At 52.9% G+C, this 21557-nt stretch overlaps 1 protein-coding gene across 3 annotated transcripts in view; it reads right to left on the bottom strand.

Moving 5' to 3' along the window:
• PRKN (parkin RBR E3 ubiquitin protein ligase) overlaps positions 1 to 21557 on the bottom strand; it is a 515476-nt gene that overhangs the window by 254367 nt on the left and 239552 nt on the right. For 2 of the 3 annotated variants that reach the window (XM_070417373.1, XM_070417375.1), the window contains exon 4: positions 18106 to 18227. In XM_070417373.1, coding sequence (XP_070273474.1) covers positions 18106 to 18227 — 122 coding nt within the window. The remainder of the gene's footprint in view (positions 1 to 18105; positions 18228 to 21557) is intronic. The other variant, XM_070417374.1, reaches the window with a different exon arrangement.

Below are 21557 nucleotides of genomic sequence, written 5' to 3'. Positions count from 1 at the left end.
CACAGCCTATTGGGAAGCGGACTGGCCTCCTCCCTCCATCCCGTCGGTTGGGCACCCAGGCGTCGCCAGCATTTCCTGGTCAGGAACCACAGTGAGGAGCGTCTGCACACATTTCCCTGTTTGACACCATTGCTCATTCTTTTTCACGGCGGAGCTGGAAAGATGAAGTCGGTGGGGAAGCACTCGGGTCAGTGCTCAGCCGCGTGGCAGTTTAATCTGGCTGATTTAAGACCCACTAGCAAGCCACATGGGGCCGCTTTTCTGCTCCCAGGTCCCAGACCACCTGCCCGTTCCCCTTTTCATACAGAAGGGGCTGAGCCGTGCCTCTCATGTGCTGTGTCCACCCCGCACCCACCCCCACCCGTCTCCATGCAGAAGGGGCTGGGCCGCGCCTCTCGCGTGCTGGGTGCCCGTCCCCCTCCCCCAGGCTCCATGCAGAGGAGGCTCTAGCGTTATGTCTGTGCTAAGAGAGGACACCTAGGACATCCGCCTATTAAATCGCATCCATCTTAAGGAAAGGAACACGGTAAATACATTTTCCCCATAGAGAAGGCCATTCGTCATTATTTCTCATTAATCAAAGGCGATGTGTAAGCAGCCATAAAGCCCTATAGCATTCTCCTAATAATTATGGCTTCTCATCTGTGTACATGCTGCTTTGCTGTAGCCAAGACGACATTCCTGTGATCCGTCAGTGCCGAGCGGTACAGAGGAAAGGCATCACCCGGGTGAGAGGCGCCTGGCCCGGGAGGAACAGGAGCGGAGAGGACAGACCACGCTGCGCACGGTAAGTGGCACAGAACATGCCAGTGTTCCTGGGGACAGGCGGGAGGGTTGCTTTAGAAATCGTTTAAACAGAAGAATGGTCTAGAAGAGGCTCGCACACACTGCACCTCCCCCGGCGGCCCCGCCATGCGGGCTGATGCATCTAGAAGGCAGAAGTCACGGGGTCTAGTCATGCTACCTGCTACCGGGGAGAACAAGCACAAAGGCAGAGGCGCCGGGCCCAGGGACAGCCACGTCACAGCCCCTCCCCCTGTGGCCAGCGCCCCCCCCCCCCACCCGCACGCACCCATCCGGGTCAGGCTCCCCATGCGCACGTGCCCTGAGCAGCGGCGCCTCCGTCCTAATTAACGCGGCGCAGGGTCCGGAAGAGCAGCCCTGCCCAGGGTGGACTAACATTTAAGACACGTGGGAGGCAGATGAAAACGCGGGCAGGGATGATTTATGCGAAGGGCATTTAAAGATGAATAAGTCATGCGCGAGTGACAAGCTGCCCGTGTAGAAACGGAGGACACATTTGCTGGAGTATGAAATGCGGGTCGTTGAAATGCGAGGTCAAATCAAGCAGAAATAGAACCGTCGGTATCTCACAATGGCCAGAGGGAACCTGCCAATTAGCATTTGTCAGAAAAAGTTTTTTGAGTGGCCGGCCTTTGACCTCGCTTGCTGTAGAGCGGGCACGGTCTGCAGTTCTGTTCACAACAAAAGACGCATTGCCAAGTGCTGCCATTTAAAATTCGGAAACTGTTCTTACATGGAAATGTCTGCTGTAAGAAAGTCTAGCAGAAAGGGCCGTGGGGTTTGCGACCAACGTCAGAAAGCCCTGGAGCCTTCTGGAGTGTTTTGCCAACTTCACCCAAACATGGGCGAGGCAGTCCCACTGAAAATAGTGACGTTGGCTTTGACACGTGACATTAGAAACTAAGCATTCTCTATGCGATATGTGCCGCTCCGGAGATGCCAGAGTTTCATGACCAAGGTCCCGGGAAGTCTCCTGAAGGCACCAGGTCAAAGTTAGCGAGGCCGAGTCACAGGGATGCTGTCCCTACTGCGTCCTTACACAAACGCAGCCCCCGAGAGCGCCAACGGACCTGCACGCGCCTGGGCACCTGGCGCCAACGCACAACGTGGTCTGAGGGAGGAAGGAATGGTGGCCCATCCACACAGACACCCCCACCCGACGCCATCACACAGTTCACAGGATCCTGTTCCAAATGCAAGAGCCCCCCTGTCAGGTGTCTAGAGGGAAACTCAGGAGGATCGTTTGTGACTTGAGAGCATGCAAAGGTGTCCTCTCTTTGGCAGACTCCAGCAATAACCATTAAAGAGCAATACATTTAGAATTTAAAAAGTTCACCAGAAGATACTGAGAAAGCAAATTAATAACGTACGGGATGTCAGGAAATAGTCATAAAGCATCTATGTGGCAAAACATGCATTTTAATAGATAGGGTGCCCCCCAAAATGTATACACACACTTGGAACAATTATAAAGGCAGTGTTAATTAAAACACGTTTCATTTTCAAGATGGAGCTCTCAGCTGTTAAGGTGTATATACCAGAGATTTGGGAAAGGTAAGCATCTTTCTCATAAACCTGACTGAAAAGTGAGCAGAATATAGGAGCAGAGACTTCACAAAAGAAAAAAGGTGTGAGTCCCCAATGAGCACGTGAAAAGGGGCGTGGCACTTCCGTCACCAGGTAAGTCCTTGTGAGCTGCTGCACAGCCACCGGAACGACCACGATGGCGTGGAGGCTGCGAGCCACGGGCTCTCCCACGGTCTGCAGGGCGGCCACCGGCCCGGCCTCTCACAGGCACGTGGCCTTTCTTGTCGAACTGAATGCACAGCTACCCTGTGACCAGCAATCCACGGCAGGTATTTACTCCAGAGAAGCAGCAGCCTCTGTCCCAAACCCCCCGATAGAAAAGTACTTAGAGCAGCTTTATCCGTGACAGTCCAGCTGGAGACAGCCCGGCCCCCACCTCCAGGAGAGTGGGGTGCTACTCAGCAATGACAAGGAGTGAACCACACACAGCCTGGAGAAGCCTGAAATACACTTTGCTGGGGGTGAGAAACCTGACGGCAGAGTAACCGCAGCGAAGCCCACCTGTTCCACAGAAAGCGGAGAAGACCGTCTGAACACGAACAGGAGAGGAAGTGCCCGTCTGACTGGCAGAAGCAAAAATGTTCTTGCAACTTTCTGAGCACGGACAGCAGCCCTTGGGGGCGGGGGGCCTCGCCGGTAAACGGCCAAATGTAACCCAGAAGCCGCGTCTCCCGCCGTGCTGGCTCGCAGGAGGCTTCAGAAATGAACGAGAAGAAAGGTCCAGACGTTATAAAGTGGAGGAGGAGAGCAGGTGGGACCCGGGATGCCGGACGTGATGATCCTCCCCGGAACCGGCAGCGTGGCCGAGGGCTGGGGGCGCCTCCTCGGCGTTTAGATGAATCGCTCCGAACTGAGTCCACGCCGCTCGGGGTGGAACCGCTTCCTCTCAGGTGGTCAATACCAGGGCCGCCCTCACGGGACCCACGACTGCGCTCCATGTCCATCTGTCACTGAGGGCAGAGAGGCGACCACCTTGGGAAGATGTGCGGAACCTGGAGTGTCACCGACCGAATGTGCGACCCCCAATACACCAGGCGCGTGGGAGGAGCCGGCTGTCATTCCTGGTTAGGAAGAGGGTCCCTAGGAGCCCAGGCGTCAGGGCCCCGCCTGCGAGAGGGCTGCTAATACCTGGTGAGGAGTGGCCAGCTCGGCAAAACCCGCCCGGCTTGCAAGGAGAAGGCAAACCCTCCAACCAGGCAGAGCTCTTCCTGGCTACGGGAAGGGGCTCCGCGGCCATCGGTAAACACTGACCGGTGCCTGGGTGGTTGGCGGTGCCGGGGGCAGGGGGACAGCTGTAATGGGGGCAGCTCTGCCCCATGGGCCTCAGGCTCCAGTAGGAAGACAGTTCCTCTCACTACCTTACCAAGCTAACTCCAGCAGCTGAGAAATCCTACCTCAGTGTCAGCATAACGTGTGAGAAAGTAATGAAGGGGTGCTTTAACACTGGGGCCAAGCACCTCCTCCGAGGGGGACACGGAGGTGCTAACAGAAGGATGACGAGGTATGAGGGCCACCCTCCGGGTGTGAGGGCTGGCACTGGGCAGAGTTCAGTGAGGCCCACGGGGAACTGGCCCGGCCCGTGGCTCAGAGGCTGGCGGAATCCGCGCTGCTTGCTCACTAGCTCTTGGTGCTGCAAAGAGAGGTTGCGCTTCCTGAGCTGGGACCTGGGACCAGGGCACAGAGTCGGGCTCAGCGGAACCTGAGCTACGAAGACTTCGGTCCCTCAGAGCTGCCTGAGGGGATGAGCAGAGAGGGACAGGGGCCGCGGGCCAGGAGAGAAGCCCCGGCTGGTCACCCAGAAGCCGGCGCGCTGCCACACCGCTGCACGGCGTGCGGGAGGTCAGACTGGCACCTGGGCATGTGCCGGGCATCGCTGATGAGAATAGGCAGCGAAGACTGAGCGTTGTCGCGTGCGAGGTGCCAGGTTCGAGGCTGTAAGACAGCCTGTGTCCTTAGAAATGCCTGCCTGTCTCTGGGAAATCGTGTACTCTGACTGGAGAGATGGCTCATGAACTAGGAAGTCTTTCCAGTAACAGGTGGTAATGCTTTACCCCGGGCAGTGCCGGTGGGAAATGAGTGGTTACACTTAACGTTGAGTTTTCCTACAAAATCCAAGGCAGTGTATTGCTTTGGCTCTTTCAAGTTTTTTTTCTAAATTTGAAGTTTACATTGACTACTTGAAAAGTTACTTGTAATCCTTATTGTATTATGTATTCATCTTGCCCATTGCTTAAAAATCAAAAGGGAATTATGACATTTGCAAGGTAAATCCAGGCATTTCATCCATCATTCTAGTCCAGCGGCTCTCAACCTGTGGGTCAAGACCCCTTTGGGGGTCGAACGACCCTTTCACAGGGGTCGCCTAAGACCATCGGAAAACACATATATAATTACATATTGTTTTTGTGATTAATCACCATGCTTTAATTATGTTCAATTTGTAACAATGAAAATACATCCTGCATATCAGATATTTACATTACGACTCATAACAGTAGCAAAATTACAGTCATGAAGTAGCAACGAAAATAATTTTATGGTTGGGGGTCACCACAACATGAGGAACTGTTTTAAAGGGTTGTGGCATTAGGAAGGTTGAGAACCACTCTTCTAGTCTGTCTTATGCAAAAAAAGACTGAAGCAGAATTGGGGGAACAAGATGAATGGCAGAAAAACAGAAGCGTGCCAATAACGGTGATAGTTCAGAACCCAGAGATGAGCACTAACACCCACATTATCGCTCCGTCTCTCCAGGCAGCACAGGGTCACCGTTCATGTTATTAGGTCACTCATTCTACACTGAAAACCGGGAGAAGGAATGATGCCGATGGTCCGATTAGAAAACCAGTGAAAACTCAAAGTACGCAGACCGGCCCATCTAACGAAGAGCTGGGCACTGCCGGCCACAGTCCCACGTGTGCCCACAGACACGCTCTGGGAAACGAACCCCAACGGAGCCGACGCCAGAGCCTGTTCCCACCGCGTGTTCCCATTCTTGGAAGGCTCTTTCCTGGCCCCAGACTGCCCAGTGCAGCACCCCCTGTGCCAGGAGGAGGGACCAGCGGCTGGGACCCCCCGCCGTCAGGAGGACGGCTCCTCGGGAACCGGGTTGAAGAGGAAAGCGACCTGCACGTTCCTCGGCCTTAGCTTTCGTTTTCGTTGTTTGTCTGGTTGCTTTTACTTGGTGGGACCTCCTTGCTGTTGATTTGTTTTTGTTGTTGTTGACTGGTATCCCGAGGGGGTTGGGGTTGGACAAAGACAAGCGAGTCCTGGACCTCTCCAGGTGGCTGCTTTGATGCCGGTTTTTGGTTTATTTATTTTTTAAGGAAAAGGACACGGTGACTAAGCTGTTTCGCCACAGCCTCGGGGGGAGTCTGGCCCGCAGCGGTTTTATTACCAAGTAACGCGTGAATCATCGGCTCTCCTCCCCTCCCTCCCCCTCTCCCTGCTCAGCAACAGGGGGCAGAGCGATGGGGTGATGGCGCCTGAGGCCGCTGGGGCTGGTTGCTGGGGTTCATGTGCTGCCCCTGCCTCTGTCCCGCTGTGACTTGGGGAAATTTTCTGCCTCTATTCACTGCAAATGCAAGATTACCTTTTAGGGCCGCTGCGAGGAATGAGTGAGCTGAGGCGTGGAGGGCGCTCGGCCAGGAGGGTAGGCCCAGTGGGTGTTAGTGAATCTCATCGGCATCAGCTGTTCTCATCACCGTCATCGACCTGTGAGACGGTCCACGGTGCTCAGCACCGGAAATACACCAGGGCACGGGCCTCTGTGCGTGCGGATCGGGCCTCGCCATGTGTCCTGTGCGACGCGTGCTCCTCACAATTTAGAGCAAGCGCTCCCGAGGGAGAGGACAGTGGTAATAAAACACATCAGTGACAGCCATTCCCGTGCACTTCGCATGCGTTTACCAGGGGAGTGTGAAGTCACATGATTTAAAATACTCCCGAGAAAAGTGACGGCTGCCAAAGCAGTGCTTTCATCCTGAGGAAAACGTTCACGGCATTTACCGTTGCTTCACACGCGCACCCCCCACAGCTCACAGAACGACACGGCCCCAGGCGCGGGAGGCCCAGGTCCCGGCCCTCCACCCAGCACACCCACCGGAGTGCACACAAGTGAGAATGGTGTGTAAAATCCACGACTCCAGGTTCTCTCACGTCACCTGCACTGACCTCTTTGTAGATGCTTAACTCTGGGGGACGTACAGTTCCCCCCACAGTGAGCCGTGGTGCTGGCAGGCGTCGGGGGCCACAGGCCAGCAGCTGCCTTCCTCCCCAGTGCATCGTCGGCTCGGGCGTCCCATCGGGCTGCTGACCATCCCACCGCCTGGCCGAGGCAGCTTCTCGCTTCTCTGCTCTGGCCAGGTGTTCACACCTTGTTCTTCATCCTTGTTCGTTTCACACGCAACTGGTCCCACTCACAGCAAACCCGTCCTTATCCAATTTGCTGTGTTTTAAAAGCAAATCCTCTCCACAGAAAGTCACTGTGTGTGTCCTCCAAGTTCAGAAACACCAACTGCAGGCCCCTGGGGCCAAACTAACGGTGGATCCTCTAACATCTGAACCGACCCCCACACAGACCAGCTCGCCACGGCCGGAGGGCGGGCAGGGGTGTAGATGCCCGGGGATGACATGACCGTCGGGGCTCCTTCCTCCAGCCCTGGCTGCACATCGCAGAGCACGCCCTGTGGGCCTTCCTGCCGATGAGCCAGGCATCTCAGAGCACAGTTGTCCCTTCAAGCCATCAGCCAGACATTCGACAAACAGAAACAGACGGACGACATAACAGGAGTGTTCCCAAGAGCTCACCATCGGATGACGTAACCAACGCCGACCCCGTCGCCTCCACACTGGCTCTGCCAAAACTCGCCCCATTGTCCGCTGCCCTCCTCCGATTTCCTCCCTTCCTGACCCCCCACTGAAGCTGAAGGCGCACATCACACAGGTGCCTTCGGGTTTCAGAAATCAGCCCAGCCGGCATGGTTCTGGTTGAGGGTGGACCTATGAACCAGGAGGTCACGGTTCGGTTCCCGGTCAGGGCACGTGCCCAGGTTGCCAGCTGGATCCCCAGTGTGGGGCATGCAGGAGGCAGCCGATCCATGATTCCCTCTCATCATTGATGTTTCCATCTCTCTCTCTCTCTCCTTTCCTCCCTGAAAGCAATAAAAAATAAAAGATTTCAGAAATTGGCTTGTTTCAGGTAGAATGGGCAGTATTAAGAGGTACTAGCCTGCAGATCTTTGAGAAATGTACAAGAAACCAATTTTCCCCACTTTGTAACAGCCCCTATTTCAGGCTCCGAGATGAGGCATTTATTTCAAAACTGTTATACATCAAACTGTAATAAACAAAAGGACACGCTGCCCACCTCGGTCTTCTGTTCAACAAACCGCAGTAACGCCTCTTCTAACAACGCGGAATGGCACTGCTCTGAAATTTGGATTGGGCTCTGCTTTTCCGAACATATACATTGACATTTTCCCAGATTTGTGACATTATTTTGCACATAATTCACCTAAACTACACACCATTCTCCAATCTTATAGATTTTTTTCTAAACTCACTGGAATTTCCAAAGTTCAATACAATACACAGACATTTCAAAGCAAATGTTCACTAAATTTCAAATTGTAACTGATAAATTTGCAGGGGTTTCTCCAATAAACGACAGGACAGAATCAAATATAGAAACCAGTGTTTGTACAAACCCACTCTCCTTCAAAATCATAATTTTCCAAATAAAAGGAACAGAACCCATGGATGCGCATACTGCTCCTAATTAAAGCGAACCCCGTGTAAGTCCTTGTGAAGTCGTTCGCTGACGAGGAAAGCAGGAGGAAGGGCAAGCCTTCAGGAGACGGTGTCAAGCGCCAGGTCCCCGTCCTTCATCACAAGGGACAGAAAGTCCTTTTCGTGGCGGGAAGGCGAGCGAGTAACAGCTCGGCCTCCATGACAGTGGCTCGGGCTCTCGGGCCCGCGTTCCAGCTCACTTTCGGTTCTCATTACCCTGACACCCCGAGATGGACGGTCACAGACGCTGGGACATCTGAAACAGGACAGTGAGCACAGCACGATCAGCGCGTCCACAGGGGCCTCCAGCGATAAATCAGAGAAGACAGGAGGACGTCCCAGAAGAAGAGAGCAGCCGGGACTGTCCACTTCACCATCTAAATGCCTCGGGAACCCGAGGAACAAGTGGTGGTAAAATCATGATGTGGCCCTAACCGGTCTGGCTCAGTGGATAGAGCGTCGGCCTGCGGACTGAGGGGTCCCAGGTTCGATTCCGGTCAAGGGCGTGTACCTTGGTTGCGGGCACATCCCCAGTGGGGGGTGTGCAGGAGGCAGCTGATCGATGTCTCTCTCTCATCAGTGTTTCTAACTCTCTATCCCTCTCTCTTCCTCTCTAAAAAATCAATAAAATATATTTTTAAAAAATTAAAAAATATATATTTTTAAAAAGTCATGATGTGCCCGCTACAGACAAGGCTCTCTGTGAAGAGGGGAGGCGAGGGAGGAGGGGGGAAATGTTGAGGTTTTTTTCAGACTATGTGGGTTCAAGTTTCCCCCCACCTCCTGTGACCTCTTTGCTAATTCTGATCTCTAGGAACCTCGGCATTTTCTCAGGTATAAATAGTGACGGAGTTGTAGAGGGGTACCCCAGCGGAGCCTCTTAGATTTCGGTCATACTCCACTGACTTTGCGGATATATATGTATACACATGAGTACATGTATGTATGTGTATATGTTACATATGTACACAATCTTTCCCATATCCCCTGGTGCAGAGTTTAGAAACCTTAGCTTTAGAGCCACATCACAGGACTTACAGGTGACACCACAGGTGACACGACCCTCTACCTAAGCTACTCTAAATCGGTTGTTCTGGCTGGCCATGAAGAGCGATGACAGTTGTCGTTAGCACCTTACGGAGGAAAAGGCTCATCTGTCCCGGCGATGCGGCTGTTGGCTTACCCAACGGCCGTGTGCGGTCATTGTAATTGCGGGTCATTTCCCAGGCGGGAGGGCCATGTGGGCTTATTACACGTTAATGTGAAATTCCCACGGTACGACCGAAGATTTAAAAGACAAAGAAAACTCAGGGCCATTCGGACACCACCCAGAAACGGAGTCCCTTTGAGATGAGCTGGGAGGACCGTGGCCTCGTCATCCCAGCAGTGACGCAGGTCACCAGTGCTCGGAGACGCCGTGGCCTCCATGCTATCCGTGCTACGCCCTCAACAAACCGTGGTGCTAACTAGTCCCTTAAAAAACAGTCAGGATCCGAGAGTGCCTCCCTTTAATTGTCTTGATTCCCTGTTTTTCAAGTTCCCCGAGACCTTCTATTTCCTCGTCACTACGTTCCTTTCCCAGCCAGTTCCTGGGTCCCCATCTGACTTTGCAGGAAAATCGGTAGAGCAGGGTCTAAGCCCCGCACCCCTCCCCCTCCCTAGTAGGAAAATGAACGAAACTCAGCGTGGGGCTGCCCACGGGGTCGGAACATGGGCCCCGTATTTAATTCTGAGCTCAGCCCCCTTCTCTCTGTGGACCAGGTGGCGCCGGCGAACCTCTCCACCCCCTCCGGCCTCAGTGGTGCATCAGAGCGAGGAGCGTGAGGTCCCCAGTGGAAGACACGAGCGTGTGTGAGCACCAGGTCTTCTGTGAAACAACTACACACACCGCAGTGGGGCCTCCCCGTGCCCCGCACCCACGCTGTCCGACCGCGCGCAGCACACCTGTTGTTCGTAAAGCATTGACGAAGGCTCCGCGCGGAGGGAGGCAGGGCTACTAAACTCTATTCATCTGTCCCCGGGGAGGCGTTCGGGGCACTCGCTTCTTAAGCAAAAGACAAAGAAATTAACCCGGTGCCCTAGGGTCTGTGTTTTCTTTCCAGGATCCTTGATAAAGCGTCTAAGTGGCCAAGTGATAATTTATCACGTTCATCCCACACAAAACCAGGGAGCCCCACGCATGCGTCCCAAGGCTGACGTAACGGCGGCGTTTCCTGCACAAAAACAAGGCCCAGGCCGGCCGCATCCCCAGGGCTGCCACAGGGAGACGAGCAGAATCTGTGATGGCATCACTTAGACTGAGGCATGAAAACGATGAAGATGATCGCACCGCAGTGCACTCACCGGAGGGCAGCCACTGGTCTCTGCCCCCCAACATCCGCCTCATCCTCTCTCCTTATTAACTGAGAAGCAATGGGTCAAACCAGTGAAATGACAGCCGGGTCTGGGCCAGTAGTGGCTCTGCTGTTACTGTTGGAAAACTCAAGCCTTTTAAACTTCCTTGGTAATGACTGGTGGCTCCACGGCCAAGTTAGGAACAATGACATGTAAATTATCATTTCCTTTTTCGAATAAACAAGTGTGGCTGCTCCTCACCCCGCCCTGGCTGCAGCTCTCGTCCCCCAGAACCTCAGCCAGAACCCTGGAGGGATCTGCCAGGGCCGCGGAGTGACCGGAGCTCTGATGGAAGTGGGTGGCTTCACCAGCAGTCTGCTGAGGCCATGTGTGGGAGCGGGTGCTGGGGACATCAGCTGAAAATCATTCACTGAAGCCGAGTTACCGAGTGAGCGAAAAGCCAGGTAACTTAGATCTTGATCCGTTCAGGATGCACTTGATTGATCTGATTATAAGCTGTGCAGCCAGGTCCTCTGGGCTTGAGCTCCTAGGACCCCTCCCTGGCCCTCAGTCCTGGGTGCAGAGCTGCCTGCCTTTCCCTGCCTGCCCCATCCCTCCAGCTGCAGCAGGAAAGTGGTGGTGGTGGAGGAGGGCCATCTCAGAGGCTCTGGGGACACAGCACTGCCCAGCCCACACCGACACCTGTGAGCATCCCTGCAACAACCCAGCTCAGCATAGGATGCAGACTTGTAACTGGTTATAAAAACAGTTTTTGGTAAATCTCTAGTAGAGGAAAAGGTTGGAAAAATTTTAAAACATTTCTGGAGAAACAAAATTACTAAAATAAAGACCGAAAAGAAACCAATATAACCCCGAATGTGGAAATGCTGAGGCTCTGGTCACATTCATAAAAACATACGCACAGGTCTGTTCAAGAAGAGGACTTTCTGACGAAGATGGAAAGCTGGCGCCCAGGGTCTCAGGGGAGGCCGCAGTGGGCGGCTCCTCTCTCCTCGAGGAGGAGGGAGTGGAAGCCACACACTGCCTGCTCCGCGGCCCAGCACGGAACACAAACCAACACGTCGCAGGCCCAGCGACACCCTGGCCACGGGGACACCGGCGGGCCTCTGGAGGGAGAGACACGTCACAGCATAAGATAACGCGCAGTGGCTCTCCCACTCAACCCCACACACTCAGGAGTGCCCGGCAACCCAATCGCTGAACAGAAAGAAGAAGAAGGCAGACTCATGCTCAGGCGCTCAGCTCTGGGTCAGGCCTGTGTTGCAGATGTGAGAGTAGGTTTGATAGTAAGAGAAGCAAGTAGACTCCTGACCAACAATTAATCTCTAACAAATATTAAGTTTAGGGATGATTATACATTGAGGCTACATTTCTTAATACATTTCCTCCCATAAATTGTCCCTAATCTATAACCCAATTTTAACTAAAATCCATCACACCGGGCACGTTCCATCTTCCTCTATTTCTTGCACCATTTCTCATCAGGACCCTTTGAGCTTTAATGCTATTCCGAGGCAGTTTCATTACTGTGGCCAAGATAAAGCTCTTTTTCAGAAAAAGTGATTATAGTGATGGCAGCGGGGAATCACCCCCGTGCCTGGGGCAGCCATCTCTCTGTAACACAGACACAGGCTGCAGTGGGCACAGCCCGAGGGGAGGGGGGGAGGGTAGGTGTGGGTGGGCAAAGGGGGGTATGGGGACAGAAGGAGGCTTTGCTTGGGGAGATGGCCACACGATACGTGTGCAGGTGATGTTTTGTTGAGTTGTACACTTGAAACCCGAATTGGTTCTATGAACCAATGTCACCCCAATAAATTCAATTTTTAAAAAAAGACTAATAAACTGAGTGCACACAGAAAGATGTTAATGGTGGTAGGTAGGTTCCCTGGAGTTTGTGCTGAGGGACTACCAGTTTGTAGCTGAGCTGGGAAGAGCCCTAGAGGTGAGAGGTCAGGGCGAGGCCAGCAGTCTCGGCGGTGCATGAGAGTAGGAAACTCTTCGCCTGGACACAGGACAGTGTGACCTACCAGCTTCCAAATGTGCCTCATGTACCAGGCACCGCACTGCCTGCTTCCAGGAGTTAAGTCCTTGAATCTCTGCTGTAACGTCGGTGAAATTTTACTTCTGGTTGACGACAAGGAAATTTAGACAAGTTGCCTGGCCAGCGTGGCTCAGTGGTTGAATGTCAACCCATGAACCAGGAGGTCAAGGGTCGATTCCCGGTCAGGGCACATGCCCGGGTTGCGGGCTTGATCCCCAGTGTGGGGTGTGCAGGAGGCAGCCGATCAATGACTCTCTCAAATAGATGTTTCTGTCTCTCTCTGTCTCTCTCTCTCTCTCTCTCTCTCTTCCTCTCTGAAATCAATAAAAATATATTTTAACAACACAAAAGAAAGAAATTGAGACAGTCACCCAGCTAATAAGCACGAGAACCAGAATTCAAGCACCTACAGGACACGGCCGCAGCGGGCGCTCTCTCCGGGTCTTTGGTCCCAGGCGGTTCTGAGCCCAGGATCCCAACAGAATGCCGTGTGCAGAGCGTCGTTCCATCTCACTTCTATGTGCATCCCGTCTCCGTCACTGTCGCAATCAGTCTAAGTCGCCACTCGTCCATGAAGACCCTCGCTTACTGTAAGCCCGTGTCCTGCTAGAAAAGCCAGCCCGCTTCTTCCTATCACAGCTTTATTTCCTGCAGGAGGCGCTGTCCACCAGGCGGTGAGCAGTGGCCTCAAGGGCACCCGGTCTGAGACGCAGGAGTGAGCAGTGAGCCTCAGTGGGCGGATGCCTGCGGGGAGGGACCCCCTTAGAATGGTCCCCAGGGCAGACTCTCCTCCATCAGCCTGAGCTTCTCAGGGACGCCACCAGCCAGGACACTGTGTCACCACTGTCCCCGTGTCTCCTGCTGGCACGGCTTAGTGCCGGGGCGTCGGAGAGCTGAGCTGAGAGCCTCATCGGACTGTCCATCCTGCTTCCTCACCAGGACTCTCTCCTCCCCCATGCCAGGACAGACAGCAGAAGGGACCCACTGACTACACTCTGCTCTCGGGGCTGGCAGAGCCCAGGGGAAGGGCGAAGGACAAGCATCTGGAAGTCTCAGGTACTATTTCTGTTTTCCAGGTGAATTCCTTCTTTAATTCTCATTATTTTCTAAAAGCAGCGTATGGTCTACAGATCTTGGGAAACCTTGCTTCTTCTGCCCACTTGACTGGGTTATGAAAAATAGAAGGGCCCTAAGGATATGGCCAGTGATTCTTGCTTTTCCACACTGGCGAGGAGACGGGCGGTGGCAGAAGTTTTCCATCGTCCACTTTATCGCTCCCGACCACGACCAGACACGCGTGTGCACGGGCAACGCGCCCCCTTCGTGTTCAGGCCGGGTCATTTCTGTGCGGACCCGAGTGGGCGACTTTGGGCGGGTGGGTGAGGGAATTGGACGCCGGCCACGGTTTTCCAATCAGCCTTGTTCGCTATTTTCGAGTGAGTGTTCATTTTTCTAAAGGCTCTTTTGATTAATGGAAACCCTGGTCAAGGTGAGCATGAAATAAAAAAGATAATTTGATTTGGACAAAGAAGAAAACCAAGCTGATCAAGATGTCCTCAAGGGCAGGCCAAACTTCAGACTTCAGGCTCGCCGCCCCTCACGCCACGACGGAAATGGTTACTCATCTTCCTGGACAACGTTCTATTAGGAGGAAGCAGGTAGACACGTCCACCTCACGCATCATGTGTGAGAGGCAGCTCATTGCTATTGTATTCAAATAGTGAGGAGCGGCGAGGAAACACTGGAATTATGGGTAAGTTCACAACCACCCCACAAAACGAGGGAGCCACTATCAGGACTCGGGAGAGGCCTGAGGCTTGTTGCCAACTTATTTCTCCAGCAGAAAACGTAAGGTTAGGTTTTTAAAAATAGCCCAGGTGGCTAAGTAGGTTCAAGTGTTTCTCCTTGTGTATGAAAAGCCCCTATAGAAGTCCAGATATGCACAACTACAGGCCAACAAGCTGGACAATGTGGATGAAATGGACAAACGCCTAGAAACACACAATCTCCAAAAATGAATCAGGAGGAATCAGAAAACCTGAATAGGCCAATACAACTGATGAAATAGAAGCAGGAATCAGAAAACTCCCAGCAAACAAAAGCCTGGGTCCAGACGGCTTCACAGGGGAGTTTTACCAAACATTCAAAGGAGAACTAACACCTACACTCCTCAGACTATTCCAGAACATCCAAGAGGAAGGAACACTTGCAACCTCTTTCTATGAAGCCAGCATTATCCTATTCCCCAAACCAGAAAAAGACACACAAAGAAAGAGAATTACAGGCCAATATCCCTGATGAACACAGATGCTAAAATCCTCAACAAAATATTAGCAAATCGCATCCAGCAGTACGTTAAAAAGATCCTACATCACGATCAGGTGGGATCTATTCCAGGGATGCAAGGCTGGTACAATATTCGCACATCAACAACATGACACATCACAGAAACAAACTGAAAGAAGTCCAGATAAACCACACGCTGCCATCACACTAGCCAGCCACACCCGATCCTTCTTCTTTCTCCTTTTTCTTGACCAGAGAAAAACGTGTCGGTTGCAGATCTTTATAAATCCCTGGGAAAGGAGACAGGGCACTGTCTCTTGTCCACACAGGACCCCTTTGTGGGGGCAGGCTCAGCACCTGCCCATTGTCGCCGGGCAGGACCTGCCTGCAGACCCTCAGCCTGGCTGGTCGCCTGACCCCGGAGATGGCATCTGACGGCCCCGTGGAGTGTGTACTTGTGGTCACTATCGGAGGTTGAAGCGCTGGGCCTGTGCCCTGGCTGAGTGCCAGCTGTGCTGCACCCAGACACTACTGCACGCCTGGGCTAAGCCGTCCTTAAGGAGTCTTTGAAGACGGACACTTTTAAAAATCCTTCAGCATATTCTTTCCAGGAGGACTTTTGAACGATCGCTTAAGTCCACAGGCTTTAGTGGGATCACAGGACATTGACCAGCAGATCTGCGAGGCCAGGTCTTTGCTAGGGAAGGTGGGCTCCAGGGAAACACGCACAGGACCGCTCCCTCCTGGGGCCAACGCCTGCTGACCGTGGACTCGGGTGGTCACTTACCCTCTCTGTTCACACCACTGGGTGACCAGAGCCACTGTGCAGATCTGTCATAGGAATGAGAGGAAAATACAAGGCTGGGGGCGGGTGCTTTCGCTTCTCTAAAAGGAATTAGCCAATGCCTGGCGGTCTCAGTACTCTTCATATATCCACTAATCGTCACAACAAGTGAGAACCCTACCCTGCTCCCTCAGCCCCTGGCCCCAGGCCTGCGCCCCAGAATTCCTGAGCTGACAGGGGAGGGTGTGACGAAGGGGCCTCTAACCCAGGCCTCCGGCTCCAGAGCCCCTGGGGGAGCTCACCCTGCACGGCCTCCCACAGAGACGCACCGTGAGGGAGAGCTGCTCTGGCCCAACCCACCATTGTGCATCACGTGACCCCCGCACCCAGGGTTGGGGCAGGCAGGTGCTGGGGGTGCTTTTCCTTTGTGTTTGCTTCTATTTCCCCCACGGAGCGTATTTTTCAAGGAAAAAGTGCATGTTTATGGTTTCTCCCTGTTAACTAAAGATTGGCCACACTGAGCCCCCCCACCCCGTCCACACACACACACACACTTGCTGACACCTGGGCGGCTGACTCCTTTCCATGGGCCTGGCCTCCCTGCCCGACTGCCCGCACCTGACTTAGCCTTCACTCACCTGTGGCCACAGGGGCATCGGCAGGGGACCCTCGTGTAACAGACTCATCTGTGTGGTGAAGGGGATCTTTAACCTCCAAGGCGAGGTCACACCGCCCGGCTCAAATCCCGGGCCACCGCTTAGCGGGCTTGTTTCCCTAATCTCCTTAAGCCTCCTTTCCTCCCCAATCTAAAATGGATTTGCTAACAGTGCTTACCTCAGAGTGTTTCCACATAATTAACGGAGATAACCCATGGAAAGGATAAGCTTGGAGTTCCGTAAGGATTGGTCACTGCTCTTTCTATTGGGAGCGGTAGGAGGTAACAGTCACAGCCCCTGTGCAGGGGCGGGGCGGGGCGGGGCGGGGCCGGACAGACCACCAGGGCCGGTGGCTGCCTCGGGAAGGCGAGGGGCGTCGGGTGGAGAACACTGTGGGGCTTTAGGACAGAAGCTCTCTCCGGGGACAGCCCGAGGAAGGTCCCCTCCGGGGTCAGGGCGAACCTGGGTCACTCACGGGCTGGGCTTCGCACCTGGCCTGCCTGTGAGGCTGACATGTATTGGACTGAAACACTGAACTCACTGTTCGTAATCGCTCCGTTTTCCCCAGCGTGAGGCGAGGTCCCTGCTGCCCTCCTCCAGCACCTTGGGGGCCTCCCTGCGCCCCATTATTGTATTCCTCGGGCACAACCCCGATCTAGGCCCTCAGCACCCCGTGAAGGTTTATTAATAACCTCTCTGCCTTCAATCTGCCACCAACCTCAATCCAGATGGCGGACGGTTTTGGCACTAAGGGTTCTAACATCATCTCATGCAGCCCTGTGTCTGCGGCACATTGTCCGGCTCTCCGCGGACTGCAGGACACAAGCTAAACTCTCTCGCCACCGCTGGGCCCGATGTAACGGGGACCTGTTTACACGTCGGCCCCTGGTCGCCCCAGCTCCGTCCTTTCCTGCCTCCCCGGCTGTGCCCTCTCCACGCGCTGCCCGGCCTCCCCACCCTCACACATTCGCATCCACCTCCCATTCAGCCCGGTGAGTCCTGCACAGCCTCACGCTCACACCACCAACTAGCTGTGTGCAAGGTTTCCATCGGCTCCGAAAGCCTTTTCTCTAGGGGGCCAGAGAGTAAGTATCAGGGCTCTCGGACCACCGAGTCCCAGTCTGTCTGCGGAGGGCTCAGCCGCCCAGGCCTGGAGCCTGGGGAGGAGGCCGCCTGTGCAGAAGGGGTGTGGCCGCGTCCCAATAGGACTTCACCGTGGATGCCGAGTGCAAGCTTCACCTAATGGTCACGGCTCACGCGATACTCCTCTTCTGATGTTTCCCAACCACGTAAAAACGTCATATACGTCCTCAGCTTGTGGACGGTACAGAAGCCAGCGAGGCCACAGCAGAGGCTGGGCTGCGGGCCCCTGTTCCAAAGGCACCTGGTCGCTGTTCCCCGGCCACAGCTTCCCTTCGCACCTGCACCTCACACTTAGCATCCTTCAGCGCACGATCTTCAGGAGCCGCCCTTGGATGCTGACATCTATACACAAACCTGCTACCCACACACAGATCCAGGACACGAACCCTTCCCAGCACCACAGGAAGGTGAAGAGGGCGCCCACAGTCTCCCCTCCCGCTGGGGGAGGCCGTCCCTCTCCTTTCAGCCGGCCTCACTGAAGACACAGGCCCCGGCACGGGCTCCCTGAACCGACAGAGTCCTGCAGCTCTAACTGCCACGTCCGACACCACGAACATGACGACCACACGGAAGCTGTCGGTGTGAGACACGGTGACGCCAGCAGCAACTCTGAACCGTGTGTTCCCTTTGCCGGGCGGCCTCTGCCAGCCCCTCCTTACCTGGGCCAAGGTGAGCGTGGCTTGCTGGCAGGTGCCGCACTGCACCCGGAGCTTCCCAGGCTGCACCCGCTGGCAGGGGCCCTTGCAGTAGACGTAGAAGCTGTTGTAGGCCGGTCTACCTGCTGGGAAAGAAGCAGAGGCGTGGCCATCAGTGATCGACGCAGAACCAAACCGGGCTGACTCCTCGGAGCACGTGAAACAGTCACGGGATAAATGTTCCAACGAGGCTACAACAATGTAATTTGGGAAATCGAGTTTTATGTTCAAAATAGCAAGAGCCGTTTCTTCTGGCCCACAGCCCCGTGACTGAGCCACATGGGCGACCTGCTGCCTGGAGAGCCGGCCGCGTTGCCGGGAATCGGGGACATGCAGGGCGCCCTGTGGGGCCGAGGCTTACGAGGGACGGGAGTGTGGGGGCTGTGGGGACACAGAGACCGTGCTCCTGAGTTCAACTCCACACTCTGAACACAGTTTGAAGGCTCCAGACCTTTCCTTTTCCTATCGATCCGCAGGGATGGACCACCAATCTCTCATGATGCGAGTACCTTCCCAGTTTGCTGGGTTTCAACACACGGTCACACCCGGGGGAGACAGAGCCGCGAGGGCGGACCGCACACAGGCCTGGACGGGGCTTTGCACTTCACTGGGTTCTCCACCAGGACACATGCCGCCCTAGGAACACGCCGTCAAGAGTCAACGCCGGGCAAACAAATCAGTCCCCACGTGCCTCTGGCAATGAGGACGCCTTGCTAGCGGGGTTCACAGGTCCACGTTTGCGAAGAGCGAACTTTATGCAGGAGCACTGACCAGTAAAAGAACCGCCTTTCCAGATTTCTAAATCTCTAACGTTACTAAATACTTCTTCTAATCCTTAACTTCCTTCTTGCCGGGTAGGAGTTACCTAAGGCCACGCATAAAATTGTGTTTATCATCTAGAAATAATACACAGTAGTTTTGATCATTAGGAGTGAAAACCTTTAGACTCCCAAATGCATGTGATTTGTTGAAAACATTATAAACATGAGAAAAGAAAGATCCTAAAGTCTTATGAAGCTCCATTTGTTTTACTAATTTACAAAAAAGACATATTGAATTGTCATTTGTTCAGCCATCTTTACTAATATTATGGGTGACAATACTCGTAAAATGAAAAGCACAATAAAGATGTCAAGTTTCATGTTTTTATCATTTATTGGCAATATATTTTATAATCCTTAGTCTCCGGAGATTAATATTTAGCTTCTGGTTTCCAATGTGAAAAGGTAGACATACGTATATCTACCTTTTCACACCGGAAGTCATTGATAAGAAACTATCATTTTCTGACACCTTTTCGTAACTTTAATGCCTTAATGTGCGAGGTATTTAAGTTGATGAATATCAGTGTTGTTAGCAATATAATAACCACATAAAATATGTCCTCAAGGTCATATATGTATCAGAAACGTGGCAGATAGAAGCACATTAAAGCTACAGAAACACCACGATAACCGATAGAACATGGGAAGATGGCAGAACTGTGACATTGGAATGTGGAGGAAGGTAAGCTTGGTGAAGGAGGCAGAGCCTTTACTGTTAAAACCTTTATCAACAATATGGACAAATCCAATTCTTCGATTTTTATAACCTACAGTAAAGGTTAAACGATTTTAAAAAGGAGGGAGAAAGGGAATGGGTAAGGAAACGCTCCCAGAGGCGCCCGGGCCGCAGACACCAGCCTGTGGGAAGCAGTCAGCAAGCTTCACAGCAGGAGCCAAGCATCTCAGGGACCGGGGACTGGAGCCTGCTCTCTCCCTCTAAGTGCGTTCCCAACAGCGTCTCAACCATGATACATGGGGCCCTGTGCAACCCCACAAATTCTTCCTGGTCTACAGATACAAAGGTTTACAGTCTGAGAATACAGGCGCCCGAGGCAGGAGACCGACCCCACGGCGACACCCCCAGGGCACAGGCTGAGTGAATGCACAGGAACAGCTGCACAGTCCTTTCTCAGGACGCAGTGGGCTGGTGTCTCAAACGCGGGCTCGCCCGTGCGCCGGCTTCAGCAGCTCGGGCTGCCGGGACAGTCGATGGAGTCTTCACACAGTCGGTAAAATGACCAATATACCAAAGTGTCGCTCTTCATCATAGACATTCCCTAGCGCTCCACTAACCTCTCCTAAGATCTGCAAAAGGTTTTTATTCATCTTTTAAAGAATGAAGTTGGGGGTCTTCATGGGCTTGTGGGGTTTTTTTTTTTTTTTTTGGTATGTTTGCTTGTTTTTTATTTTTTAAGAATTAACCTTTGGTGGGCCTTAATGTTTAATTTTTAGTTCACAGATACAATAAAAGTGATGCATCATCATTCATAATAATGACCATCTATTTTTCAAAAAGCAATAGCTCAATGAGCTGCCATTGCCTAACCTATGAAAGAGAGGGATTTTCACTCACTCATTTTGAACTTATTTCTGGAAGTCAATGAGAATATAATCACAATGTAGATAATTTATAGAATAAATGAAAAATGCTTAAGTTTATATAAATATAAGCTATATAAAAATTAAAATTCTGACTAGATACTTCTCTAAAGAGGACACACAGCCAGGCCAATGTGACTCAGTGGTTGAGCATCAACCTACGAACTAGGAGGTCACAGTTCAATTCCGGTCAGGGCACATGCCAGGTTGCAGGCTCCATCCCCAGTGGGGGTTGTGGAGTAGGCAGCTGATCAATGATTCTCTCTCATCATTGATGTTTCTCTCTCTCCTTCTCCCTTCCTCTCTGAAATCAATATAAATATATTTAAAAAATAAGAAAAAATACAGAGGACATACAGCTGGCCAATAGATACATGAAAAGATGCTCAAGGTCACTAATCATCAGAGAGATGCAAATTAAAACAATGAGACATCACCTCACACCTGTCAGAATGGCTACCATCCACACACCAACGAACAACAAGAGCTGGCGAGGATGTGGAATGAAGGGAGCCCTCGTGCACTGCTGGTGGGAGTACAGACTGTGCAGCCACTGTGGGATGCAGTGTGGAGGTTTCTCAAAAAATTAAAAATGGAGCTGCCATTTGACCCAGCGACCCCATGTCTGGGCCTATACCCACAGACCCCGAAATACTGACGCGGAAGAATACATGCGCCTATGTCGTGGGAACCTCACCACCGAGGTCATCAACAGGGCCGAGCATGAAGCAAAACTTTAGTCTGGGAGGGACTGCCATATAATAAGATTGATAACTTCAGTCTTTATTCTACTTAAGAAGGTGTGTTTGGGAGTGGACATATTTCACCGGAAATGTAGAGATCACAAAAGCACTAACTTAAAATCAAACTATTTCTAAAACGCACCGTAAGTGCCGCAGCTTCGGGGGCACAGAGCGCATTCTGCCGGCAGTAGGAGTTCGGAGCGTTCGGTGGAGCTCCGTGACACTGACTCCTCACAGACGACAAGTATTG

The sequence above is a fragment of the Myotis yumanensis genome, unplaced genomic scaffold (genome assembly GCF_028538775.1).
Source record: "Myotis yumanensis isolate MYYU_CA2020_CCGP unplaced genomic scaffold, mMyoYum1.0.hap1 SCAF_6, whole genome shotgun sequence".
Taxonomy (NCBI): Eukaryota; Metazoa; Chordata; class Mammalia; order Chiroptera; family Vespertilionidae; genus Myotis; species Myotis yumanensis.
The sequence above is the reverse complement of the archived record's forward strand: the minus strand, read 5'-3'. Positions and strand labels throughout refer to the sequence as shown.